The 12,921-nt window shown below is 38.6% G+C and overlaps 1 protein-coding gene across 2 annotated transcripts in view; it reads left to right on the top strand.

Moving 5' to 3' along the window:
• The window catches only part of LOC126298628 (zinc finger protein 277), a 121,748-nt gene that overhangs the window by 63,098 nt on the left and 45,729 nt on the right, over positions 1 to 12,921 (top strand). For both annotated transcript variants that reach the window (XM_049990038.1, XM_049990037.1), the window contains exons 5-6: positions 3,142 to 3,304; positions 3,416 to 3,646. In XM_049990038.1, the coding sequence (XP_049845995.1) occupies positions 3,142 to 3,304; positions 3,416 to 3,646 (394 nt within the window). The remainder of the gene's footprint in view (positions 1 to 3,141; positions 3,305 to 3,415; positions 3,647 to 12,921) is intronic.

Raw genomic sequence — 12,921 nt, 5'->3', positions numbered from 1 at the left:
CTCCATTGTCATTTGCTGGCGCAGCATCGGCCATATGTGGTTGACTTATGGTCACTTCCTATGTTGCAAGGACCCACCTCAGTGTCACGGTGGTTCACACTTGACAGTGTTCCAAATCTTGTTGGACTGTCCGAATTTAGACCCCCTAATGCAGACTTTTAACCTTCCTGATGCACTACCTGCTGTGTTAGGTGACAACACCTCAATGCCTGATCTTGTTTTAAGGTTTATTCAAGAGAGGGGTTTTATCACTCAATCTAAGGATGGGTGTCTGGCCTTCTCTTCCAGGCCTTCACCCTACCTTCCTTCCAACTCTTCCTCGCCCCCTCTGGTGCTTTCTATTCTACTTGGTGTTCATCTTTTCACCATCTGTGTTTATCTTGCCATGTGATTTTAGGCTGAGGATTTTAGTTTGTTGCAAAGTGTCTGGCTCATCCTTTTTAATTCTTACGAGCAGCAAGCCCAGGTAGTCTGTTATATTGGTTTAACACCTTCTACTGCTTTCTTCCTTATAGTTAATATTTTCAGCTTTGGTTTGCTACTTTCATTTTATCCTTCAATGTGGTTACACACTTAGTTTTACACATTTTATTCCTTCCCTACATACTCATAAAACACTATATACTATCAATAACATGGTGTAACAAATAGTTGTTTCCTGAAATACAGATACTGATGACGATAGGCAAAGGCCCAAAACTAGTCTGATAAAATAAACTACCATCAAAAATCAGCTGACATCAGAATCCATAATTATTAATATGGCATATATCTGTGTGCACACATGCCAGTGAAATTCATCATTAATAACTCCCACCCAGTTTGAAAATAGTAGTGAAGTCCTGTGTAGCCACAAGATTTTTTCACTCTGTGAGGAACGGGATAAAATGTTTCAATGGTAGGAAAGAAAATTTTAACCATAACTACTTTTATTGAACATTTCCTTCTGTTACCAATAGGCCAAGGAAGGAGGGGGACAGTGTGTGCATACTTGTCATTAAGCATATTCAAGTTAATTTCATTTGTGTGGGGTTTTTTTTGGGTGATATTTCTGTTCAGTGCTACCATCTTTACAGACATACAGTATGTTATAAGAAAATGTGTCCCACTCTTATCTTTTCGTTTCTATTTGGAGCAGTAACTCAGTGTTATTGCCACTACTGTTCTGAAGTTTCTCAGTATTCTCATACCAAGAATTGCTGCTACACATCACGCTAAATGAGCACTTCTGTAACCACCACCCTGCTCAACCAGCTGAACTGCCAATTACTCATATTGAAGTGGTAAGACACTGTATTTGCATTTGGAAGGACTGTGGTTCAAATCCTTGTTTGACCATCCAGATTAGGTTTTCTGTGGTTACTCAAAAGTGTTTATGGCAAGTTCCAAGGTGTTCCTTTGAAAAAGTCATAGATGATTTCTTTTCCCATCCTTTCCCAATCTGAGCATGTGCTCCATCACTAATGACATTGACATTGATGGGACATTAAACTCTAAACTTCATTCCTTTTTTTTCCCTGATGAGCATCTGCTAATAGTGGATAAAATCAAGCATTTCCTTACTTACTGTCTGACTTGGGTTATTGATTTCTAAAGATTGATCAATTAATTGTTCAAATCAATAATGCTAGTCTTTTATGTCTTGCAATCAATTGGAAATATTTGATACACAAATCTGTGAAATTGTAAGATGCAGTGTGCCACTTGGAACAACAGAACTGAACAGAGGGAGATGCATAACCTCTTCAGTCACATAGGGGATTATCAACACTCTGTGTTCAGATAAGCAGTCAAGTCACCAACTGGACAGTTTTGAATACATTGGCAAGTAACTGAGTTGTTTAATGGCTATGTCAGTTAAGAGATATGAATAAGTCTGTCATACATGAAATAACTAGGCTGTCCAGATGTCAAAATGAATTCATAAAAAATAAGTACTTACCATACTTATGAACTTAAAGTGTCATATATCAATGTGATATTTGAAATACTTCCTCATTCTTCATGTTGTTAAGGTTATGAAGGATGTATGAAAACCAGAGATTACTTTCATCCAGTATCCAGTTAAAGCATCAGCACTTGAAAAGCAAACAGTATGGTAGCACAATGGAAGGCACTTCACATGCAAAGCAACAATGTAAATACTATCATACTGCTAGCAGAGGCAATGCAGTGGTCACGTTGTGTGCTTTCATATACTATGGAAAATTAAAACTTTGCTGGAAGATCCACCATACAAGGAACTTGACCAGTATGGGGTCTCACCGACCATGTAGAAGAAAATTGGTTCTCTGCAGAACTCAGACTTGCCTAACAATAGGATTAAACAACTACACAAGGAAGGAATTGCCTCATGTCCAAAAGCAAACACTTTTAGCTCACCAACCTAGCGATTAGGCAAGTATCTGATGAAAGCACTTAAAACTTTAGTAAGACAATATGTCCATCATATTAAGAAGTCATACATGTTCATAAAATTGCTGGGCAAGGACAATCTGTTGGTGAGCTTTGATGTGATGACATCATTCAGCCACCTGCTTCTGAAAGAATTGCATTACAGAGAGATCATTCTGAGCCCCAGATGGTGAGAGTTTTTCAACATGCACTGTGTCTAATCAGTGATGGCCTAGAAAACAACCACAGAGGTTATTACCTGAGATCTGCTTTGGACTATTACTGGCTATGACAACTAACTTTGAAAGGACTTAGGTGGTGGCCTCTTTCTTCCCACTCCCACTTTCTATCTAGTATCCCCTCTCTCCAGCACTGCCTGTACAGATATAACACAGCTACTTCATCATAAGTTGATAATAGTGACTCTCATCAAAATGTCACACTGTTTTGAAAAGCTTACTTGGCACTAAACATAATTATTGAGTCAGGATTAGTTCCGCATAGTGCGAATCATTGCATTACCTTTTCGATGAGTCAACTCTGAGTGTTTCTGTAAGCTATCTTTCAAAGAAAAATTCAGAAATGCAGTAGAAAATAAGGAAATCAAATTATGTCTTCCTTTACAATTTCTTCTAATCTGTATATCAAACTTCTTACTACTTCAGGAACATAAGAATGGAGTGGTGCATGTTACATACTAATGCTTGCTCTTTGATGGACTGTTACTATAAATTTCTCTCCTTACAGGCTGCAGTGCTTGTATTGTGAAAAGTATTTTAAAAAACGTGAATCTTTAAAGGAGCATATGCGCAAAAAGCAACACAAAAGCATAAACCCAGACAATAAGTGTTATGACAAATTTTACGTTGTAAATTACTTGGAACTTGGCAGGAATTGGCGCGACATACAGGTGAATATTGAATTTGTTTTTGTTATTGGCATTACTATGTAACATTTATTGGCTTTACTGATTTGTGAAATCAAAAGTTTTGTTAATATGTTATCATTCTCACATTTACAGGCAGAAAAAGATTCCTCCAGTAGTTACAGTGAGAGTGACAGTGAAGAAGAAAAAATAGAAACTGAAAAGATGGCTTCTGGAATGCCATTTGATGCAACTGGTACTGTTACATGCCTGTTTTGCAATGAAATAAGTGCATCATTTGAAGATGCCTTAGAACATATGGATTCAGCTCATGAATTTGATTACAGTCAGATTGTTGAAGACAACCACTTATCATTTTATGAACAGGTTTGCATTTATTTATTTATTTATTTATTTATTTATTTGTTGTTGTTGTACTGTTGTAGGTGTATGTGTGTGCATGTGCATGTGTGTGTGTGTGTGTGTGTGTGTGTGTGTGTGTGTGTGTGTGTGTGTGTGTGTGTGTGTGTGTGCTTAACCGTGTGTAAAGTTGAATTCCTGTGATTTATTGTTTGATTGTATGGGATGAAATTTTTGGTGCTCCTGAGAGTTGTAAACTTGCTGACAAATGTGAAATATAATGGTGGTGATATGTTGATGTTTTGGCCATTATGAACTTGTGGGCATGTGGTAGAGGTATGAATATATACATGATTTTACTACTGTATCTGTTATTTGTGGCTGAATGCAGATTTTAAATTTTTGTGAAGAACAATTGTAATGTACCAAACTAGCTGACATATAAATTACATAAATGCAAACTGGATCTCACTGGTATGTTGTGTCTAATTCCATTATTTTAGTTGAGCCACTCATCTTTAGGTGCTTTTATGGATGAAATAAGGTTTCTTTCACTTTGCTGTGAGACATGTGCTATTTTAAAACATCCTTGTTGATTAAACATTGTGCCAAACCAGGACTTGATCTTGAAACTCAACTGAACATCCTGGCATGACTGACGACTTCCCTTTGAAACTTCACTTTCACCTGATCTTCCCTACTTTCCAAACTTCGCATAAGCTCTCCTGCATACCTTGCTGGACAAATGTGCAAGCTCAATATTTGACTTTAGATCTTAGAATTCTTAATTGTATTAAATGTATTTTTCGACATTAATGTGAGATAACCATAACCGCCCACTATTTGGAGCTGTCTTAAATATTGTGGCAATAAATATACACTAGTTTTTAGAGGAATTTGTCATGAAAGAAAGAATTATTGTCCTTTATACTCTGTTGCAATGGAGGTTAGGGTGGAAAGAAATGCCAGTATAAAATTTAAATTGAAAATTGAAAAGAAATTTTCACAGAAAAATCTCTAAAATTAAATAATACTTAAATAAAAAAATAAAAAATCAAAACTCAAAATTAAAAAACAATATGTATTGCTTTAAGTTTAATATAAGTAGTAATATTTGTATTCAAGCATCGTTGTGTTGGGAGGCCATTAAGCAAATTTTAAAAAGCAGCTAACAGCAGCTATCAGCAGCTATCATTTCTAGAACTGCATACTTTCATTACTGCTGGATTATACATTAAGTGTCCTCAATGTATCCAAAGAACCTGCCACTTACGGTCAAAACTGTGACTGAACTCGTGTTCTGCAAGATGCAATCTGTGTGGCGGGGGGGACTAAATTCAATAAAAATTACAATTGCTGCTTTTCATGTTGCAAATGAATTTTAAGGTTTCGGAAGGTTTGGTCACTGGTAACAGTGTTGTTATTAAAAGATTGGAATGAGTGGACCCCACAGAGATCAATTAGAAGAAGGGCAACACCTGAAAAGGGTATTTGTAGAATTTGATGACAAATCAATTTTAGGGAGTTCTAAAGACAAAAGTGAATGGATACCAATACAGCCACAAAGTCTGATGTTTCAGGGTCTTGGAGAGATTGGGAGCACTGAAAGAATAATGTTTCCATAATTTTAATTTGGGCTGTTACTGTCCCTAAGTTGCATGGGACCTCTGTAGAAAACGGTGTCATTTATTTAGGCAAAAGTACTTTTGCAACAGACCAAGCTTATGTAGCCTTAAGTCATGTAAAAACCTTGCAAGGTGTTGCTATTTGTGAATATAATCACAGAAAGCTGTTGAATAATACTCATGGCAGATCGACTTCAGCAGAACTGGAAAGACTGACAAGCAGTACTTCCGTACTTTAATTTTGTACTAAGTGTTATACTTTATTACTTAAAAATATTTTTACGTTAAAATACTTTGCAGGTCTCACTTGTAACTGAAATGCATTAAAAACTATAGTCATGTTTTACCATTGCCACTTACTTGATTTATTTGCTTCCTTTTTTAGTTCACACATATATTCATTGACACTGTTTCAGTATATGTTTAGCTAATTTAGGCAACATAAGCAGTAAGCAATGGTGATAATTCTAAATAAAGCCAGAAGAAAGTAGGCTGATGTTGTGCGCTCTTGCTGGAGGCTGTCTAAACCATTACAGCAAAAGTCATTTGATTTAATACTGAGTCGTAGACCTCAAAAAGAACTACAGAAAATTCTGTGAGAGGTTATATTTATCTTTTACAGTTGACTCAGTCACCCCCCTCCTGCTATGTAGCTGCTGAAATGAGTGACTTCAAAAGACAGAACTCATCATTGTTGGTTAACTTTAAAATATAAGCATATGTTTTTGTGGACATTTATTTAGGTCTTTTTGAGCTCTACTACAGGGTGGCGCATGAAATGTGTTACCACTTTGTTTTTGAATATAAACTTTATTGTCAATACAATCTGAAAGGAACATATACTACAATGAAGAGCCGTCCATGGAGATTTGTTCTAACTCAGCACATGCACAATATGTCCACCAATTCATTTCCTAACTTACTTCAAATGAACACTGAAGTTAGTGATTACCCTACGGCACATGTCTTCCGTCATTTCGCTGCAAGCTTGAAGAATAAGTCTTCTGAGCTCCATTAAATCACGTGCACGTTTCGGTAAATTTTTTCCTTTAGGTACCCCCAAAGAAAAAAGTCACATGGATTGAGGTCTGGACTATTGGGGGACCAATTTTGCCCGTCATTGAAGTGACCTGGAAACCTGAGTGAAATGATACGCATGTCGAAATGCTCATGTAAAAACTCCAACACAGTGTTTGCAGTATGTGGCCTTGCTCCATCTTGCATGAACCACTGCGTGTTGAAGGGCAAGGCAGTAGCAAGAAGCTGTGGAATGAAGCATGCTCAAATAATGCTCGCTGTTCACAGTTTCTTCAAAGAAAAATGGCACAATAAGTCCGTGACTGGAAATTGCTGCCCACACTGTAATCCTCGGAGCATAATGTTGTCGTTCATGAAGCACTTGTGGGTTTTCAGTGGCCCAAAAGAGTAAATTTTGTTTGTTAACCACGACGTCTAAATGAAAATGCGCCTCGTCTGAAAACCAAACGTTGTTGAGAGTTTCTTCCTTATCCTCCACTCACTGAGCAAACAGTAGTCTCTGCTGCTTGTGTTCTTCAGTGAGCTTCTGTGCACAGGTTATCTTGTATGGGTACATAAGGAGGTCATTTTTAGGAATGCTTTGAACGGCAGTTGCACTACTGTCTTTCTACATAATTTCCCAGGACTTCTCTGTACGGCAACTCGTACCGCTTCAATATTCTCCGGTGAACAAACAGGCTTAGGCTGAGGTCGCTCCGCTTCCAATACTGTTCCTTCCTGTACAAATTTATCATACTACCTGTGGATGGTCTTCTTGCAAGGGACCCATCGTGTGTTAAACTGTTGTCAAAAATGTCTCCGAGTCACAACAAGGCTTTTCGTTTCATGAAAAAGAAACACAATTGCCGATCGTTGCTGTGATGTCAGTCTTTCATTGTCAGCCATTGCTGCTTACTACTCTTCTAGCAGCAGTATCGTGAAATACACATCATTTCGTAACTCATATGTTTTTCCAAGCTCTGCTGGTACTGCTGTAGAGATCCCAGCAGGATATCTAATGTGCTTCATAAATTGTGAAAGAAACAATTTGTAACACATTTTGTGCACCACCCTGTATGTAACTTGATGTAGTTCTTACGTATTACGTAACATAAATCGAGAGATCGCACTGACAGGAAACTTTTCATTGAATTTAGTTGATGAAATTTAAAAGGCTGAACAGACTTTCATGGAACATAGCTAAGAACCATCCTTACAACACCAGTTTCCATTTTTTTTCTTTTTTTCTTTTTTAAAAAAAGATACATACACACTTTAAACTTACAAGACTTCTCTTATTGCATTGGGGGTTGAATAGATGGTAATGTGTTTACATGAGGTGATAAAAACTGATGATGACTTAGGTACATAGACTCCATTCAGCTCAAGGAAATTGATGTGAAGGCTCAGTGACTGAAATTTAAATGTATTTGGAGTATGTAAATATTTCCATAGCCTGTCCAGCAGCAAGGACGGAGCAGCAGTTACCTACGTGTGAGCATACACTTCCTAGGTTAAATTTACATTTCCTTTGTCCGGAAATTTGATTTCTAAATTATTCTGAAAGACTGTAGAGACGACTTGTTTGCTAAGTATTTAGATACTTCGAGAAACCTCGATATTAGAAGAAAACAGGATCCCACCACTGTATCAGCTCTGTCTACTCTTCGCATTGTTCTTTCTTAATAAACTTGCTATCAGTGCTCAGTATTAAATTACACCTTTAATTGACAAACAAGGAATTCACTACACCACTCTGGTGGTTTTTTTCCCCTTCCTTCTGACTGAATGATTTAAGGGACTCCACAGAAATTGTCAATTAGAACAGATGGGATAATATGATGTTTTTGCTAACATCTAGATTTACTTGGTTAGTACAGCCAAGCAATTTTTGAAATCAGTGAGGACAAGCTCAGTAGTTAGGAGAAATTTCATATGAAAATTAAAATTCTGGTGACAACCAGCAAAGTGTCTGTTTTGTGACAAAATAATTGGAAGCATAAAAGCCCAACGCCAAGGGCAAACTACACAGTGTGTTTTGACAGTGGTAAATCTGAATATGATAGAACTCGTTATATTTTCACAACTAAGAAAAGATGTAGCAGAAAGAATGTGTCAGTGTGTCAAGCACTCTTCGTGAAAGATGTTATCACAACAGATGACTTTTCATCCATAATTAGGCTGAGGTAAAAGTTATTTCCACTCATTAGTACAAATGCTCAGCTAAACAGTAAGGCTCAAGGAAATTCTAAGGAAGGTACTCAAGCCACAGAATGAGCGCTAAATGTCAGTGACAGTAATTACCACTACAAGTGATGAAGGAGAACTTAGAGCTGTCAACTGCTGTGAAGTATGTTTCCACGATGTAATTTCAGGCTAACAAATGAGAGACCTAGACAAACCAGGCTTATCATCTTAACACCTGATATTTTGTACAAATTCAAAGGTACACCATTTGGTCTATTCTCTAGTAATCATTGAATGCATGCAGTGTACACCAAAGTCAGCACAGGAACAATACCCAGATATAAAATGAATATGAAGTTTTTTGTAACACAGATAAGAGTGTCTCGTCTGATAGGAGGTAGTTGGAAACATAATAATTGAAAACAAGTCACTTACTGAATATTGAAAGAATAATAATATCTCATGACCTGAACATGTCACAGTAAATGTTCCAAAATTCAATGTCTGTACACTAAATATACCACAATTATATCTGGAAGGGATGTGCAAAAGGTTGAGTTTGACATATAGCTGATGAAAAACAAAGACAAATTTTACTAAGTCCAAGTTGGACTGCTACAGAGACAATGGTGGTATGTAACTGATGACTTGTTTATCCTTGGCTTGAGGGTCAAGGCAATACTGATGAGCATTATCTAAACTATTTCATAAGTGCCAAAGTGACTTGTGTTGATCAGAGTCAGACCAAACCTGGGGATCCTGAACTGGGGACTGGTAAGTGCTGCCATTGCTCTGTCACCTTAAGCTGTGGGCATGCTTCAGTTACCACTCTATGGTGCAATGGTGGAATGTAGTTTGACACAGGGAATGGGGATCTTGGCTTGACTACCTGGATCACAAGAACAGTAAAAATCTCTATAAAAAAAAACCTCAATCTCAAGGTGTGCTGTGCACTTAAGAGGTGCATGGCTGTTTAGGTGGAACAGTCATTAGTGGGCAACCTCTGAGGGACAGCCACACCTCAGTTGTATAAGACTTACCTAGGCACACTGGGCTGTGTAGGCTGCTCATGGGGCCAAGATGGACCCTCCAAAATTTTCTCGTCTGCCTCCCAGTAGAATGGGTGGGAACTGGTTGGTATCAACACCCAGTGTAACAAGGGGACTTATGTAGCCAGTCCTCCAGACTCAGAAATTTTTCAGCGTTCTAGTGTATAAAGTGACAGAACAAATGCTGCTAGTCAGAATTTGTTTTTAATAGTTAAATGTTAAAAGGGTAACTTTGAGAAAGTTTCACTGTTTTACATCCAAGAAATTTTAGAGGGCATTGCTGGAATTTTAAAATCTGTCAAACAGTTGTGTTATGGGACACTGCTGGTTGAAACTTATAGTTCTCAACAAGTTATGACCCTTCAGGAAGCCAGACGCCTTGGGGAATATGCCATCAAATCAGAGCTACACAACACATTTAACTACAGCGAAAGTGTTGTCATGCAGAGATGTTATAGATATTCGCGAAGAAGAATTGAAAGATGAGTGGGCTCCAGAAGGTATTGTTGATCTGCAAAGTGTTGTGAAAAGGGTGGATGGGGATCTGGTGAAATAAAACTCCGTTATCCTTACCTTCAATAGCATGAAACTCCCAGAGCATATCGAGACAGCTTTTCTTCACTAAGTGCCCTGTGCTTGTGTTTACAAGAAACACATTTTAAAGTCTCTGAAGCCCCTGTGCTATAGGACTATACTCTCCTCCACAAGGATGACCTAACTGGGGGAAAAGCCCAGAGGGTTTGCTATGTTTGATAGTAATGCACATCGCTCCTCCACTCTCTCCTGACCAAAGCTACTAGGGAAACCACTGTAGTCTTACACTTATGATAGTCTGCAGTAGTTTTACAACTGTACTCTTGATGGAACTGATGAGGTGTTATGGAATTCCAAAATTGACTGTTCTGCAACTTCATGTACCATGATAAATGCACCAACACTTCATCAGGAAAAAAGAGCATTTTAGATTTAATCTCTCCATCATGTGCAGAATGCTATAGCCAGTTGCTGCACTGACATCAAGCAAAGTATCTGAAACAGTTGAACAGTTAATTGATGCACTACTGTTACTTTGTAAGGTTTCAGTTTGAGTTTGTGCACAACTGTATGAGCAGATGCTTAGCAACAAACTAATCTGAAATGCTTCTTTCTAAGGCCACTCAGAACTCATTTATCCTTAGTTAAAAATGATATGCCACCTACCACACTGCTCAGGCAACAGGCTGGAGCATCATTTGGTGATTTAAATCTGTCTCTGGAGGTATCGCTTCCCTCAAAATGCTGGAAAGGGTGCTTGCTTTGTATATGAATTACCCTGTTTATCCACAATTTATTTCACAATGTCTGTGTTTCTCGGGCTGTTTTGTGTTGGATGTGGCCCCATAGACTTTGAATATTCCACAGGGTATATGACCAACTTGATGCTGTCCAGTATACCCATATTATATCATGATCCCATCTGTACAACTACTATATCCTGAGGAATTAATCTGTCTCCTGGAGGGTAAGTATCCAGTATGCACACAAATAATGGTACAGGAGTGATTTACAGAGCAGAATGAAATTTCTCTTTCTAAGTGGCTTCCTTTTTCCATTAGAGCTCTGACTCATTGAAAATCCACTGCTTGACAACTGCTAAGGCACAAAGACATTGTTGGACAGGAATAATCACAATCAGTGATGGATGACATGAAACACAGTACACACAGTGGGGGTAGAGTGGTATATTTATAACAAAAAAAAATGGTACAAATTTCACCACATTGGAAAGTAGAACAACAGACATAAATAACATTCATCTTCAATGCAGGTCATACTCTCAAAATAAAGGTTGATATCTGACTCTGAGTAAGGAATATGCTCTCCTGGGGGCACTAATGCGCATTTTGCCATTATTATTCATGTTGGGTACCAAACAGTCGAGGAGTCCTTGACATATATTGTCCCACTCCTCTCTCAAGGTAGTTTTCAATTCTTTCACAGTTCAGGGATAGGGCGTTCATTAAGAAACACGTCTGTCAAGAGTATCTCAGGCACGCTGCATAGGGTTTAGGTCTGGGGAGTATGCAGGCTATTCCACAGATTCAGTATCTTCATTTTTCAGTCTGTTTGCTTTCATCCATAAATAGAAAGTCTGGGCCAGCTACATCCCTTAATGGACAGAAATGATCCAAAATAATCCCCCTGCTGTATCATTATACTGTAATGGGACCTTATGCAATGGTGTTCTGTCATTGTGCATAATGCCTGCCCAAACCATAACACCTAGGCCAAACCAGTGATGTTCATGTAATATTGTTGCCCCCCCCCCTCTCCTCCTCCTCCTCCTCCTCCTCCTCTCTCTCTCTCTCTCTCTCTCTCTCTCTCTCTCTCTCTCTCTCTCTCTCCCTCCCTCCCTCCCTCCCTCCCTCCCTCCCTCCCTCCCTCCCTCCCCACTCCCCCCTCCCTCCCCATCCCCCCTCCCCCCTTCCTCACCTCCCCCCCTCTCCCCCCACACGAACTGGCAGCCAAAATCACTTGCCACAGTAAAACGGGATTTGTCACGGAATATCATTCTGGACCACTGTTGCTGACCCCAACGAACTTGCTCTCTACACCATGAAACTCTTTCTTGACTGTGGCATGGTCTTGGCAGACAGGCTTGTACCAATAATAGTTGCAAGATCTGCAGCAATCTGTGCATGCTTTTGCATAGCATTTCCACCTTCAGCAACATATTTTAATCATGAGATGACGCTTTTGGACACACCCATTACTGTGGCCACAATAGTGACAGTTTGAACAGCTTGAAGTTGTCCAGTTGCTCGTCCACGATTGTAAGAAGTTGAGTGATTTCTTGCAGCTATCTTGCTGTACCACACAGAATGTCATGCTAATCAATTCCACAACAACAACACACTGCATGATCTGTTGAATGCGTACAGAGCGTTCATGTACTGGCTTCACTGCAGTTGACATGTCCCGCTATCTACATTACCTTTTACTATCATTGGTCAGTTGTTTTGTAGGCATTGGCAGGTGTTCTTTAGCAAGTGCCAATTGTTCCTCAGCAGTTGTCAAGCACTGTGTATGGTCAAAGACAAAATAAACCATGCAAGAAATGGGGTCTGTCGTGACACTTGGAAAGTCAAACTAATCACTTAAGAGGAAACGGTAGAAAATAAGATGTTTGAATGCAGATTAGCAATGGAGCCCTTGGACAAGAAATTCAGTGGAAAGGGAATTGCATGCTGTGCACTTCTGAAAGCCAAAATATCTTGATAATAGTGAAATATCTTCATAATACTTTGAACTATTTGTTCTACTAGTCTCATGTTTTGTACAGCTTAAACAAATTAACTCAGTAACACAAAAAACTGCCATAGGTGGAATTCAAATTGAGTCCAGTTATCACAGGATTACTTTCCTGCCTACAGAGATTTCTCAC

This window comes from Schistocerca gregaria, chromosome X, assembly GCF_023897955.1.
Source record: "Schistocerca gregaria isolate iqSchGreg1 chromosome X, iqSchGreg1.2, whole genome shotgun sequence".
In the NCBI taxonomy this organism is placed as follows: Eukaryota; Metazoa; Arthropoda; class Insecta; order Orthoptera; family Acrididae; genus Schistocerca; species Schistocerca gregaria.
Note: the sequence above shows the minus strand (reverse complement) of the source record. Positions and strands in the feature narration are given on the sequence as shown.